The 14,787-nt window shown below is 42.2% G+C and overlaps 1 protein-coding gene across 1 annotated transcript; it reads left to right on the forward strand.

The window, feature by feature from the left end:
- Positions 1–4,075: 4,075 nt before the first annotated feature.
- On the forward strand, positions 4,076–14,326 carry LOC110537935 (trypsin). Its single transcript, XM_036938007.2, has 6 exons — positions 4,076–4,266; positions 9,141–9,161; positions 9,284–9,446; positions 9,941–10,209; positions 11,202–11,350; positions 13,711–14,326. The coding sequence occupies exons 1-6, from the start codon at positions 4,179–4,181 to the stop codon at positions 14,026–14,028; spliced, it is 1,008 nt and encodes a 335-aa protein (XP_036793902.2). The 5' UTR covers positions 4,076–4,178; the 3' UTR covers positions 14,029–14,326.
- The last annotated feature ends 461 nt before the right edge of the window (positions 14,327–14,787 follow it).

The following is a 14,787-nucleotide window of genomic DNA, read 5'->3' on the forward strand; positions in this document are numbered from 1 at the left end:
ACAGACACCCTGGTTCAGGCAGACAGGCTGTGTCACAACTGGCCGTGATTGGGAGTCCCGAAGGGAAGCGCACAATTGGCCCAGCGTCATTGTAAATAAGAATTTAACGTGCCAAAAGTAAACTGCCTGTTTGTTGCTCAGGCCGTGAAGCCAGTAAGAATTCATTTAATTCTACAGTATTTAAATTAAATATTTCAAGGACAAAATTACATGTATTTAAGTATGTCTTTGTTGTAGTGGGAATAGTAACAGTTGTACTAAATTATACTTTAAGGAAAATGTTTATATATTTTCTAATATTTGGTTTTAGCTCATGATTTAAAAGCATGCACTTAGGTGTCTAATAGAATAAAAACAAACATACATTTCATAAATATAGTAATAGTTTCCAAAATATTTTTTACAACCATGGGGGAGTTCCAAGACAGAGTCGAGATGGCTTCAAAACAGCTCCCCCAGTCAGTCAGTCATCTAGTGTATACCGTTGACTTTATCCACATTTTGTTACGTTACAGTCTTATTCTAAAATTGTTTTGTTTTTTTTACATTTAAAAACTCAGCAATCTACACATAATACCCCATAATGACAAAGCGAAAACAGATTTTTAGAAATTTTTGCTAATTAAAAAAAAAAATATATATATATATATATATATATATTTACAGTATTTAGACCCTCAAAACTGAGCTCCGGTGCATCCTGTTTCCATTGATCATCCTTGATCCAGACTCCTTGACTATTTACATTTTTTTGTTAGGTTACAACCTTAATCTAAAATGTAATAAATCGTTTTTTTCCCTCATCAATCTATACACAATACCCCATAATGACAAACCAAAAACAGGTTTAGACATTTTGGTTGATTTATATAAAAAATATGGAAATATGACATTTACATAAGTACTCAGACCCTTTACTCAGTACTTTGTTGAAGCACCTTTGGCAGCGATTATAGTCTCAGACTTCTTGGGTATGACGCTTCAAGGGAATAACGCTAAAAGCTTGGCACACCTGTATTTGGAGAGTTTCTCCCCTCAAGCTCTGTCAGGTTGGATGGGGAGAATTGCTGGACAGTGATTTTCAGGTCTCTCCAGAGATGTTTGATCGTGTTCAAGTCCAGGCTCTGGCTGGGCCAGTCAAGGACATTCAGAGACTTGTCCCGAAGCCGCTCCTGCTTTGTCTTGACTGTGTGTTTAGGGTCGTTGTCCTGTTGGAAGGCGAACCTTCGCCCCAGGTCCTGCGCAGGTTTTCATCAAGGATGAAGCTGAAATAAATCCCACAGCATGATGCTGCCACTACCATGCTTCACCGTAGGGATGGTGCCAGATTTTCTCCAGATGTGACGCTTTGCATTCAGGACAAAGAGTTCAATCTTGGTTTTGTCAGACCAGAGAATCTTGTTTCTCATCGTCTGAGAGACTATAGGTGCCTTTTGGCAAACTCCAAGTGGGCTGTCATGTGCCTTTTACTGAGGACTGGCTTCCGCCTGGCCACTACACCATAAAGGCCTGATTGGTGAAGTACTGCAGAGATAGTTGTCCTTCTGGAAGGTTCTCCCATCTCCACAGAGGAACTCTAAAGCTTTCTCAGAGTAACCATCGGGTTCTTGGTCACCTCCCTGACTAAGTCCCTTCTCCCACAATTGTTCAGTTTAGCCGGGCGGCCAGCTCTAGGAAGAGTCTTGGTGGTTCCAAACTTCTTCCATCGAAGAATGATAGATGGCACTGTATTCTTGGGGACCTTCAATGCTGCATAATTTTTTTGGTACCCTTCCCCAGATCCTCCCCAGACTCAATCCTGTCTCAGAGCTCTACAGACAATTCCTTCGACCTCATGGCTTGGTTTTGGCACTGACATGCACTTCCAACTGTGGAACCTTATATAGACATGTGTGTGCCTTTCCAAATCATGCTCAATCAATTGAATTCACCGCAGGTGGACTCCAATCAAATTGTAGAAATATCTCAAGAATGATCAATGGAAACAGGATGCAGCTTAGCTCAATTTTGAGTCTCATAGCAAAGGGTCTGACTACTTATGTAAATAAGGTAGTTCTGTCTTTTTATTGGTATAAATTAGCTAAAAAATAATAAAAACCCGTTTTTGCTTTAACATTATGGGGTATTGTGTGTAGATTGTAGAGGATAAAAAATATATATATATTTAGAATAAGACTGTAACGTAACAAAATGTGAAAAAAGTCAATAGGTCTGAATACCTTCCGATGGCACTGTACATGTAGGTAGGGGTAAAGTGACTATGTATAGATAAAATAGCAAGTAGCAGCAATAGAAAAAAAGGGGGGGGGGGGGTGTCAATGCAAATAGTTGTGGTGGCCATTTGATTAATTGTTCAGCAGTCTTATGCCTTGGAGATAGAAGCTGTTAAGGAGTATTTTGGACCTAGACTTGGCACTCCGGTCATGGTAGCAGAGAGAACAGTCTATGACTTGGGTGGCTGGAGACTTTGACAATTTTTTGGGCCTGCCTCTGACACCGCCTAGTATAGAGGTCCTGGATGGCAGGAAGCTTGGTCCCAGTGATGTACTGCTGGGCCATACGCACTACCCTCTGTAGTGCCTTGCGGTCAGATGCCGAGCAGTTGCCATACCTATTAGGTTTCAGGGAAGACCGAGATGCAGACAGTGTTGAAGTAACAAAAGTTTATTACTGGTGGGGGTTGGAGACAAGCACAAGGCAGGTGACATTCTATGTCTTTAGTTTTGCAGGTGGACCAATTTATTGGTGCATTCCGAAAAGCTATCCAAGGATTGTTCCATAGGGTTGTGTGTTTTGGGAGTGACATATTCTTGAGTTTGAGTTTATTTTTATAGGGACAATGCACATGAATCAACTTTTCAGTAAAAGTGCTGGTTTTAGCCAGCCGGTTAATGTTCAACCTCAGTCCCTGGGCAGGTTATTAAAAACAATTACAATACAGACAAACAATGAGCAGAGAGCATAGGACAACCATCACGTAGCATGCAGACAGAGCAATAGCACAAAAAGGAACAAAACAAAACACATACAAGCAGCAAGAATACGTCAAAAGTTCTTCAATATTCTTCTAGTGTTCTTAACTATGAAGTTGTTTATGTTCTTAGCTTCATCCTTTTTATTTATTGACTCTTCTTTACTGCATTTCTACACAATTTTTTAACTCTAAAATTATATTTGGAGAACAGCAAAATCCAAAAATAGACTAGATGTTCTCCAGCCATTATCACTGCACCAAATACCCATTGTTTCAGACTCCTCATTATCCTTACACCTCTCAAGACTCTAGCCACTTCCATGCCACTTCCATTGTTTCTCCACCGACTTTTGGGGGGGTTAACAACACTCGGTGGAGAATAGAGATCCTGACTGCCAACACGTCCAGCCTGAGACATGCCATTACGTTATCCTCACACCTCCCCATTGTTACAGTATGAAGGAAGTTAGAGGTCGTTTCGCAAGCCAATGCTCGTTAATGCAATGACTGGCGGTGCAGGTGCTGGAGGAGTGCTCTGCTGTAGGAATAGTTGAGCTCCTGGTGTCATCAGCCTTTCGTTTATATCAGCCACAGTATTGTAGTCTTGCATCGGAGTCAGCCTGGCAATGAGTTGTTGGAAATCCATGCTCTCTTTTGGTGATGCATCGTTTCTCATGTGTGAAAAGGTTCCTGTTGGGGCCCGCAGGTCCCACAAACAAATTTTATCAATGAAAAAATAAAAACAGTCAATAGCTTGTCTCCTTTACTGTATTTGACTAGGCTTGAAATAATCTTTTTTTTTTTAAATATAATTTACTGCATTTCTACACAATTTAACAACTCTAAAATGCTATTTGGAGAACAGCCAAATACATGATTTGCCAAATCATGATTTTAATTTAACTGAATTGAGAACAGTTGATATTGAAAGAGTGCTAAATGAGGAAATGATCGGTGACATAAGGTTGTGAAAGACACACACAAAGACAGAGAGAGAGAGAGAGCGCTAGAGAGAGAGAGAGCTAGAGAGAGCTAGAGAGAGAGCTAGAGAGAGAGAGAGAGAGAGAGAGATGACAGGATGTACCAGTATTGTAAGAGACCAGTATTGTGAGGTAAGTGTCACACCCTGACTCAATACAAACAATTACCTACCTACGTACATACATACAGTACCTCCCCGTTCAACAAAGAGTATTTTAAAGACATGACACAGAAAGCCAGAGCAGCTGATAGGATGGACTCGTGGTGGGCGTTGTGTGCTGTGGTAGTAACGTTGACCTGCATTGGAAAAGGTAAGAGGGAATTATTATTTTAAATCAAATGCAGTCAACTAAGCTATATGGAATTGTTTTAAGAAGGTCGTACCCAGGATCATTTAGCCATTTGATTTTGAATTTTAAGATGTGCCATCTGGAAATGCTTTCTGGAACATTTGAACTCGCATGTGCCTTCATAACAAACTTGTATGCTATCTGTAAATATGGATACAATTGTCAAATTACGTGCCTAGTGCGTTTAGCCACGGAAAAGACAGGAACCTTCCCACTAGCCATGATTGGAAGTGGGCCATGTAGCACGCTTCTGTCTATAACATGAGCTGCTCAGTATGTGTGTGTAATCATTTCTAACACAGCTTTTTTTGAAAGATCTCACAAAGAACTGTGATAATGTTGCTAGTGCTCTCCACTCTCCACTTTCTGGAGGACCGAGTTTTGAAATCAGTGGAATGCCTGGTGGAAACATATCTCTAGCGTAAACAGGTTTTTATTGCAATTTTTTTATTATGCCAAATTAGATTTTTGTGGGAGCGTGGACTTCAACCTTGAGGGGTTAAAGAGACTGCCTGTGAAAATTCTGTGTTTGAAAAGAGAAGAGGATTAAAACAGTGAATATGTTTGATATTACTGCTTTAACAGTATATTACAGGACCACAATCTATTTTGGACTGGTTTTATATTTGTTTTAGTAATGTGAACTGCCTCAGTAAAAACAAATACTAAATTTAGATTAAAAGTGCACTGACATTATTTGGTTAAAAACAACCCAGTGCTGGGTCAATATTGGACATGTCACAGCTGGCTGAAGGACTGGACCAAGGTGCAGCATGGGAAGCATACATGTTTTCTTTATTCAAAAATGACGCCGACAAAACGAAGAACAAAAAACCAAACCATGAAGCTTTGGGCTATGTGCCCTGAACAAAGACAAAATTAACTTCCCACAAAACAGGTAGGGGAAAAGGGTACCTAAGAATGGTTCTCAATCAGAGACAACGATAGACAGCTGCCTCTGATTGAGAACCACACCCGGCCAAACACATAGAAATAGAAAATCATAGAATATAGACTGCCCACACAAATCACACCCTGACCAAACCAAAATAGAGACATAAAGCGCTCTCTACGGTCAGGGCGTGACAGGACAGAAGTGTCACGTTTGCTGGAAGCATACTCGGACCAACATGCAGCGTGATCTGGGTTCCACATCTTTATTATGTGAAACGCACAAAACAATAAAGAATAACGAAACGTGACAAAAATGCAGTGCTGATACACAACTACACATAAACAATATCCCACAAAACACAGGTGGAAAAAAGCTAGCTGCCTCTAATTGGGAATCATACAAAATCACCAACATAGAAAAACAAAACTAGAACCCCACATAGAAATAATAAACTAGACCAACCCCCAGTCACGCCCTGACCTACTCTACCATAGAAAATAAGGGCTCTCTATGGTCCGGACGTGACAAAGGTGCGGACTCCGGCCGCAAAACCTGAAACCAAAAGGGAGGGTTAGGGGGGGGGGGGGGGGGGGGGTGTCTAGTGCGGGGCGAAGTACCTGCTCATCCCGCGGATCCTCCAGCATCGGGGATGGCTCTGGTGCGGGACAAAGAACCCACTCCGCTTGCGGATCCACCATCTTTGGTGGCTGCTCTGATGCGGGCCGGAGAACCCGCTCATCCTGTGGATCCAGCCATGGACCCAGGCTGAACACTGTGCCTGGACTGGACCTAGATGCCGAGGAAAGCTCCTGCCATGGAGCAGGACTGGACGCCGTGCTCGGACTGGGCATCGGCACAGAGGAAGGCTCCTGGCCTGGAGCTGGAGGTTCCGACCGGGGACCGTCGCCGTAAGCTCTGGACTGGGGAGGCGCACTGGAGGCCTAGTGCGTGGAGCCGGCACAGGTGGTACCAGACTGGTGACACGCACTTCAGGGCTAGTGCGGGGAGCAGGCGCAGGACCTACTGGACTGGGAAAGCACACTGGAAGCCTAGTGCGTGGAGCCGGCATAGGACGTACCGGACCGGGGACACGCACTTCACAAATGACACAATCCTCAAGGCGAGGCTGGAGAGCTGGCACAGGACTTACTGGGCTGTGGATGCGTACTGGAGACCTGGTGCGTGGATCCGGCACAGATTTCACCAGACTAATAGCACGCTCCTCAGGACGAGTACGGGGAGCTGACTGAGGTGGCATTAAACTAATTAGATGCTCCTTAGGGCAACTGTCGTGCATCTTCCACCAACTCAACAACTCTCTCCACTCTTTCTCCTCCAATACCTCCATCCACTCTCTGACTCTCTCCTTTCACTCTCCTCCAGTTTCTCCCTTTTCTCGCAGACTGGCTCTGGTTCACTCCTCGGCTCCGCCGACCACCCCATGTTCCCCCCCCCAAAAAAAATCTTTGGGCTGTCTTTTGGGCTTTCTCTGTGGCCGCGAACCCCGGCCTCGTCGCTGTCCTCCCTTCTCTCCTTGCATCTCCCGCTAAGGAAGGCAATCCTGTCCTGCCAGGATTTCCTCCCAAGTCCGGGATCCCTTCCCGTCCAGAATCTCCTCCCAAGTCCATGTTACCCTCTCCTCCTGGGCACACTGCTTGGTCCTGTTGTGGTGGGATATTCTGTCACGTTCGCTGGAAGCATACTCGGACCAACGTGCAGCGTGATCTGGGTTCCACATCTTTATTAAGTGAAACGCACAAAAGAATAAACGAAACGTGACGAAAATGTAGTGCTGACATACAACTACACATAAACAATATCCCACAAAACACAGGTGGAAAAAAAGCTACTTAAATATGATCCCCAATTAGAGACAACGATTACCAGCTGCCTCTAATTGGGAATCATACAAAATCACCAATATAGAAAAACAAAACTAGAACCCCACATAGAAATAATAAGCTAGACTAACCCCCAGTCACTTCCTGATCTACTCTACCATAGAAAATAAGGGCTCTCTATGGTCAGAACGTGACAAGAAGACACATTAGGTTGACCCGTCAGAGTAAATGTAATTCCGGTTCATTCATTGTATTGTCTACACGTTTAGGTTGAGCACAGACACTTTTGTAGCTTAATGAGTATGATAATTAAAACATCATATTCTTCACAGCAATGTCCCAAGTTATGCTATTGTTTCAAATAACTTTTTTTTGGTTTACACACAGAATAAATAAAAGACTATCCCTCAAACTACTGTTGTATATTCCCGTCATGATTGATTTGTTCTTTAACGATGAGAAATAGACTAGTCTAGCCCAGCCCACAATCTTCTGTCATTCACTGCTGAATTTCACCCACTTTACACAGTGATGTTGTTGGTTTAGATATTAAGATAATGAGAGTGAGAATATTTCTAACACAGGAGGTCGGTGGCACCTTAATTGGGGAGAACAGGCTCGTGGTAATGGCTTTAGTAGAATTAGTGGAAAATGATCAACTACATCAAACACATGATTTCCATGTATTTGATGCCATTCGTTCCGTTCCAGCCACTATGAGCTGCCCTCCCCCTAAGCAGCCTCCACTGAGTTCTAAGTAAGAGGGTTCAAACTTGAAATTCTGGAAATGGCTGTTTTCTTTCATTCCATCCTCCCTTTGGCCTTAGAATTACTTCCACTGAGCGGCATTGAATAGTATGAGCAAAGGGAGGTTGGTATGGCAAAAAATGCATCCGGTTAAACCACAAGTTTTGCCTATGACGATAACAGAAGGGTAACATTTCCAGTGGTGGAAAAAGTACCCAATTGTCATACTTGAGTTAAAGTAAAGATACATTAACAGATAATGACTCAAGTAAAAGTGAAAGTCACCCAGTAAAATTCTACTTGTGTCACGCCCTGGCCATAGAGAGGATTTTATTCTCTATTTTGGTGTAGGCCAGGGTGTGACTAGGGTGGGTATTCTAGTTTCTTTATTTCTATGTTTTCTGTTTCTATGTTTTGGCCGGTTATGGTTCACAATCAGGGACAGCTGTCTATCGTTGTCTCTGATTGGGAATCATACTTTTTTCCCTTTTGGTGTTGTGGGTAGTTGTCTGTGTTAGTGGCTTGTATAGGCCTAGTCAGCTTCACGTTAGTTTTTTTTTGTTGGCGACATTCAAAGTAAAAAGAAAATGCACGCTCACCACCTTGGTCCGGTCATTTCCCTGACGAAGTTCGTGCCCACTTGAGTAAAAGTATTTGGTTTTAAATATACTTAAGTATCAAAAGTAAATGTAATTGCTAAAATATACTTAAGTATCAAAAGTATAACTCCTTTCAAATTCCTTATATTAAGCAAACCAGATGGCATGATTTTCTTGTTTACATTTTTTTTACGGACAGGCAGGGCACACTCCAACACTCAGACATAATTTACAAACAAAAGCATTTGTGTTTAGTGAGTCCGCCAGATCAGATGACCAGGGATGTTCTCTTTACGTGAGTGAATTAGACCATTTTCCTGTCCTTCTAAGCATTGAAAATGTAACGAGTACTTTTCGGTGTCAGGGGAAAATGTATGCAGTAAATAATGGACTACATTATTTTCTTCGGGAATGTAGTAAAGTAAAAGTCCTCCAAAAAATAAATAGTAAAATGCAGATACTCAAACTACTTAAGTAGTACTTTTAAAGTATTTTTACTTAAGTACTTTACACCACTGAATATTTCTGGTTAGTGGGCTGTTTCAGTGAATGTCCTGTTTGTTATTTTTCCCTCTTACAAACCCGTGTTTTGTAAGATTTCACAGGCACTTTCTAATTCCAGCCAGGGTTAGTTCAGTGAATTTTTTCTTTTTACATAGTATTTAAATATTAGCTTATTAGCATGTCAATTTAAGTACTATAACTTGGTAACTGAAAAAAAACTTTAACACCAATCCACTTTCCCTCACCCAGGTGGCCATGCGCAGTTGGATGGTAAGTTATTACATACAACTGCAGAACTTCAAATCAGCTTTTGTTTTTTGTTGCTCTTTTTATAATGTGAGGGATTTGTGTGTTCTATCATGAGCCGCCTCTCATGGGTTTGTATCCTCCAGTGTGCGGCACAGCTCCTCTCAACACAAAGATCGTGGGGGGTCATAATGCAGTGGCGGGGAGCTGGCCATGGCAGGCCAGTCTGCACAGATCCAGTGGACATTTTTGTGGAGGCTCCCTTATCAACAAAGACTGGGTCCTGACTGCCGCTCACTGCTTCGCCAGGTAGAATGACATAACCTATCCCATCCGGGGTTGGGTTAAATGCAGAAGACACATTTCAGTTGAATGCATTCATTTGTACAACTGACTAGGTATCCCCCCTTTCCCTTTCCCCCCAACCTGTATATTATGCCAATGTGTGATTGAAACGTCTCTATACACTGTATTTGCCTATGTACTATTTTATCTACTGTATTCATGAATAATCACTTAATTCAGAGAGTTAATTCAAATGATAATGTATCTTGGTAATTTGAGGACAACTCTACCATGTAAATACAAAAACTTGAGTTAAAAACTTGAAAATTAAATTTCCTAACAAAAATGTATGTGCTTGCTAGCTTCTATGGTAGTCTGTCGATGATTGTCAAATAAGTGACTCCAGAGAGGTGACATTATCTCTCTAAAATACATGACAGAATTAGGTCAATTGTAAGAAAGCACACTAACAATCACACTTATAATCTTTAGCCTCAACTCCCTCCCTTCATTCTCAGCACCAGCACGTCTGGCCTGCTTGTCTACCTGGGCCGGCAAAATCAGAAAAGCGCCAACCCCAACGAGGTGTCCCGAACGGTCTCTCAGATCATCCGCCACCCCAACTACAACAGTGCAACCAATGACAATGACATATGTCTGCTGAAGCTCTCGTCATCCGTCACCTTCACTAACTACATTCGGCCGGTCTGTCTGACAGCAGGGGGCAGCACAAACTACAATGGCACCACTAGCTGGGTCACTGGCTGGGGCAATATCAATAGTGGAGGTTAGAACTGTTGGTCCCAATGCCGACTTTGCATTGTCAAGCCACAGTCAGGTCCAGAATTATTGGCACCCTTGATAAAGATTATTATTTTTTTTTTTAAACAATGAAATAAATCAAATCTTTCTTTCAATACCTCACCTTGCGAGGATAACGGCGCTGAGCCTTTTCCTAATATGAGGTATCTCAGACCATTCCTCCGTACATAATCTTTCCAGATCCTTGATATCCTTCATTGTCAAACCACAGGTTATCAATGGGTTTAATGTCCGGTGACTGCAAAAGGTTAATTTTGTGGTCAATTGACAATTTCTTTGTGTATGTTGATGTGTGCTTGGGGCTGTAGTCTTGCTGGAAGATCCACTTGTGGCAAAGTTTCAGCCTCCTGACAGAGGCAATAAGGTTTTTGTCTAAAATGCCCTGGTACTGGGTGAAGTTCATGATGCCATTGACCTTAACAAGTGGCCCAGGACCAGTGGAAGTAAAATAGCCCCATAACATCAAAGATCCACCACCATATTTGACAGTAGGTTTGCGGTTCTTTTCTGCTTATGCATCCTTATTTCGACGCCAAAACCACCTCTTTGTGGCCAAAGAGCTCTCTCTCTGTACTCAAATCTCATAAAACATATTAGGAAAAACGCTCAGTGCCATTACTTTTGCACGGCAAGGTATTGAAAAAAAGAGGAGCTAATCATTTTCACCCCTGTGTTTTTCAGATCTTTTTTTTAATTACATGTTCTCTGAGCAATTGTTTTAGTATAACATTTTCCATTCAATATAGCTCAGTATTCGTATTATTTGACAGTATTTTTTTGCCTCATCTTTATCAGGGGTGCTAATAGTTCTGGACCTGACTGTACAACCTTTACCTGTACATATGTCACTTTTTTTGTCCAGTTCAGTTTGTATCAATACAGTTGGAGCAGATCAGAAATGTATACAACGGTTTATCGGTAAAAGGTGACCTGTCTCTCATGGCCTCTCCTCCTCAGTGTCCCTGCCCTCACCCCAGACCCTACAGGAGGTGGAGCTGCCAGTAGTGGGGAACAGGAAGTGTACCTGTCTCTATGCTGGAGTGGGTTCAATCACAGGCAACATGATCTGTGCTGGTCTATTGGCAGGAGGAAAGGATTCCTGTCAGGTGTGTTTAATTCCAAATACTGTAGTTGCAGAGCTAAAGCTGCATTTTAGCTGCGGTTTGCAGAGCTATTATTTAAAGGTCATTCAAATAACTTTTTGTATGACTACTTTTTACTCTCGTGTCAAACTACCAGGAAGTCTGAAAATAGAGACCAGGTGGGGAGCTAGTAGTCTGAGTGGGCGGGTAGCTCACCTTGACTGACGGTTCTTTGAAAATATCTTTGTCAAGCAACAGGGATGCAGTGAGCATTGTCGCGCTGAGCATTGTTGCAAGCAAATTTGCTTACACACAAAGCAGCTCAAACAACATTGAAATTGCATGCAACATCCAATCCTGTCATACATCACATCATGCTTTCACAAATGATTTGTCCAACTATTTTGTTATTGTAACAGCATCAATATAGACAAAATGTTGGCTAAATCATTTATCTAGCTAGCCCAAATGGAATTGTCAGCACTGTTTATCAAGCTAGCTAGCTAACTCATTTTGGACAATTTCGATTGAAACTTTACAGGGTGAGGGCTGTCTGTGTATATTTAATTAAATATATATGTATTGACTGCCAAACAATCTTCATATATCATGACTATCTTCTTCTTTAAGGTTTTATGGTAGACTACAACTATTGCTGTATTGCCGCCACCTGCTGTATGGGGTATTGAAACAAAAACTATTATATTATGGGAAGGGGGGAGGGGCTACGTCATACGTCAAAAATAGATTAAAAAACCATCCCACTCCTTCAGTCGTAGTTCAAATCCCATCAGGTGCCTGTGTAAACAGAGCAAAAAACGCTCGGCCGCACTCACAATGATGCCTATTTTCTCCGATTTCCTCTCCGTTTGTGCAGTGCACTTGATAATCAATGCTACAAAGTCCACCTTCTTAACACGCAACATGTCAGGATCCCTCTGTTGACAAGGAACATCATCTTGTGTCTCTACTCCTACTACTTCTTTAACTCCACTCCTTTCTTCCACTCTTCTCGACGACTCCAGATAGGAGACCTTCTGGACAGCCCTTATTCTTGCCATTCTTCAGCCTAACAGGACACTTCAGAAATCCGGGTGCATCTTCACCACCACTTTTGCAGCATTTAGGCTCAGCTGGCGTACGATACCCCTCCCATCTACACACACATGAGACACGACCAAATCATTTGCCTTTATCACACTGCTCGGGTTTGGGTCACGTAGGCTCTCGCAGGGTATCTCATAAAACCCAAATACATGTGAGAAGGCAGACTCTTCATAAGAAAAACTCTTGAACGGATGGGGTGGGCTTCCTTACTCCATCCGCCATGCGGGCCAGACGTTGTGCACCAACCACTTGATCCAATTCTTCACGTATACACGTTGCATTTACTTCTAGCGCCACCCCAGAGAACACCCTTGATAGGTGCCCTGCTTCAAAGATCCACACAGGACGCATTCCAATCCAATATCTTCTTGAGGCGCAGAGCATGCTCCTTCTGTTCCATAGATACGCAAAACGACATGATAAGCCCACTTCTCGTTACTCTCATCGACGCCACCTCGTCCAACGCATCCACCATTTTTATAGAGACTTCAAAACGGATCTCCCAGGTAACAACATCAATTCAAAACCTTTACTCCGACCAAAAAAGAACCAGAACTAGGCTTGGATTTACTAGATTCCACGACCACTTCTCTTATTTCCTTTTGCATTTGCCACTGTAATCCAATTCCTCTCACTCTCATCTCCACGAGACACACCATCTGATTCAAACATAAAATCTGCTTCCGCCATTTTCCAATTCTAATGTCTCTTGATGTAATGACATAACAACTGCGTAAGCGTTTTTGGGCAACCCTTCCCCTGCTTTTGTTCCATGCTGGCCAAAGGCCTAGCTAGCCAGCTACTAGCTAACACCAGACACAGATGAAAGTGGAAATCTATCAGTATCTTTGCCTTGAATAGGGGACACCAGTAGACTATCTACCTAGCTATCTAAACACGCCTTCTGCGATGACAGTTACAAGGCGGTACATAATGAAATTAGGTAAGAGAATAATACATTACCATTGGCGTATTCAAATGAGAGGCTTTATGTGATGTCACATAAAGCCCTTAATAATCCCGCCTCCTGAATCCAAGTGTTTGACATGGGGGAGGGGACCAGTAACTTTATGATCCAACTTTATCAATGTAGAAGCAGCAGTAATAGTTTGTTCTGGTTTCATCCAAATATCATCCAATTTCAAGAAAAACAAGATTTTGACTGTGTAGGAACTTTTTAATGACAAATTAGAGATGATCACAAACCAAAACCCTGAGAACTTCTGCTGGTAATTGCATTGTTCACTGACCCTGATGTAACATTTGTCTCTGTACAGGGAGACTCAGGGGGGCCGCTAGTGAGCAAATCGGGCTTAGTCTGGATCCAGTCTGGTGTTGTGAGTTTCGGAGTAAGCTGTGCTAAACCAAATTTTCCAGGAGTGTATGCCAGAGTGTCCCAGTACCAGGCCTGGATCAAGAGCCAGATCAGCACTGACCAACCAGGCTTCGTCACCTTCTCCTCCAGTGGGAATAACTCTGACCTCACTGTCACCTGTGCTGCACTGTCCGGTGGGGCCACACACCTCCTCTCCTTCTCCCTCTCTCTCCTCCTATCCCTCTCTCCCATTCTCCTTTCATTTTATATTTTCTTATAGGGCATACACTAAAAGTGGATTCTATGTCCACTACACTTCTCATTGTATGTGAAAAGCACTGTAATAGTATGTTAAAACTTTCAACAATAAGTGATTGGTTTCATTCAATATGAATATGAATCTACTGAATCTACTCATTTTCTTCTTGTGATGTAAGTAATTAAGTTGGAGAGCAAATGTAATTGTGTTATGCTATAGGATTACATTTGGTTGATCATCCGAGCTCAGTTCATGATTGTTAAGAGAGTAACACAGACATCACACGTGATGATTAAATGGAAAGCTATTTTTATAATTATTTTACAAGTTGTGTATATTTTTCCATCTTGAGTATACTGTATCTGCAAATACTGTAGATACATTCTTTATAGTGAACTACAGCTATTTATCATTGAGCTGAGAATGCCTCTCAACAAGCATCTCATGTAATGGTGGAGTGGCAGGCAGGTAACTATCAGACTGCCATAAATACCAAGTGTGTATTCATTTAGACCAAGACCGTAGCAAACAGTTGCGAAACCATTTACTCTTTGTTTAATTGGTACTTTTTAAGGAGTGGGGCAGTCCCACTAATTTGTTTGCTTTTATTAAAGAACTAGAACAGTGTTGGAAAGACAGTGAGAGGGTGAGTCAAAGGACAGTGAGATAGATTCAAACCCATGCCGACTCTGGCATACATGTGTTCCAGGGTCCGCGGCTGTAACCACTGGACCACACAGGCCATGTTAAACCGTTTACTCTGGGAAAAGGGAAATGTTT

This window comes from Oncorhynchus mykiss, chromosome 12 (genome assembly GCF_057628025.1).
Source record: "Oncorhynchus mykiss isolate SJ-2025 chromosome 12, ASM5762802v1, whole genome shotgun sequence".
In the NCBI taxonomy this organism is placed as follows: domain Eukaryota; kingdom Metazoa; phylum Chordata; class Actinopteri; order Salmoniformes; family Salmonidae; genus Oncorhynchus; species Oncorhynchus mykiss.

Coding starts and splice junctions, on each gene's coding strand:
- LOC110537935 (XM_036938007.2), top strand. CDS start 4,179: ATGACACAGAAAGCCAGAGCAGCTGATAGGATGGACTCGTGGTGGGCG. Junction 9,162..9,283: donor TGGCCATGCGCAGTTGGATG/GTAAGTTATTAC, acceptor TGTATCCTCCAG/TGTGCGGCACAGCTCCTCTC. Junction 11,351..13,710: donor GAGGAAAGGATTCCTGTCAG/GTGTGTTTAATT, acceptor GTCTCTGTACAG/GGAGACTCAGGGGGGCCGCT.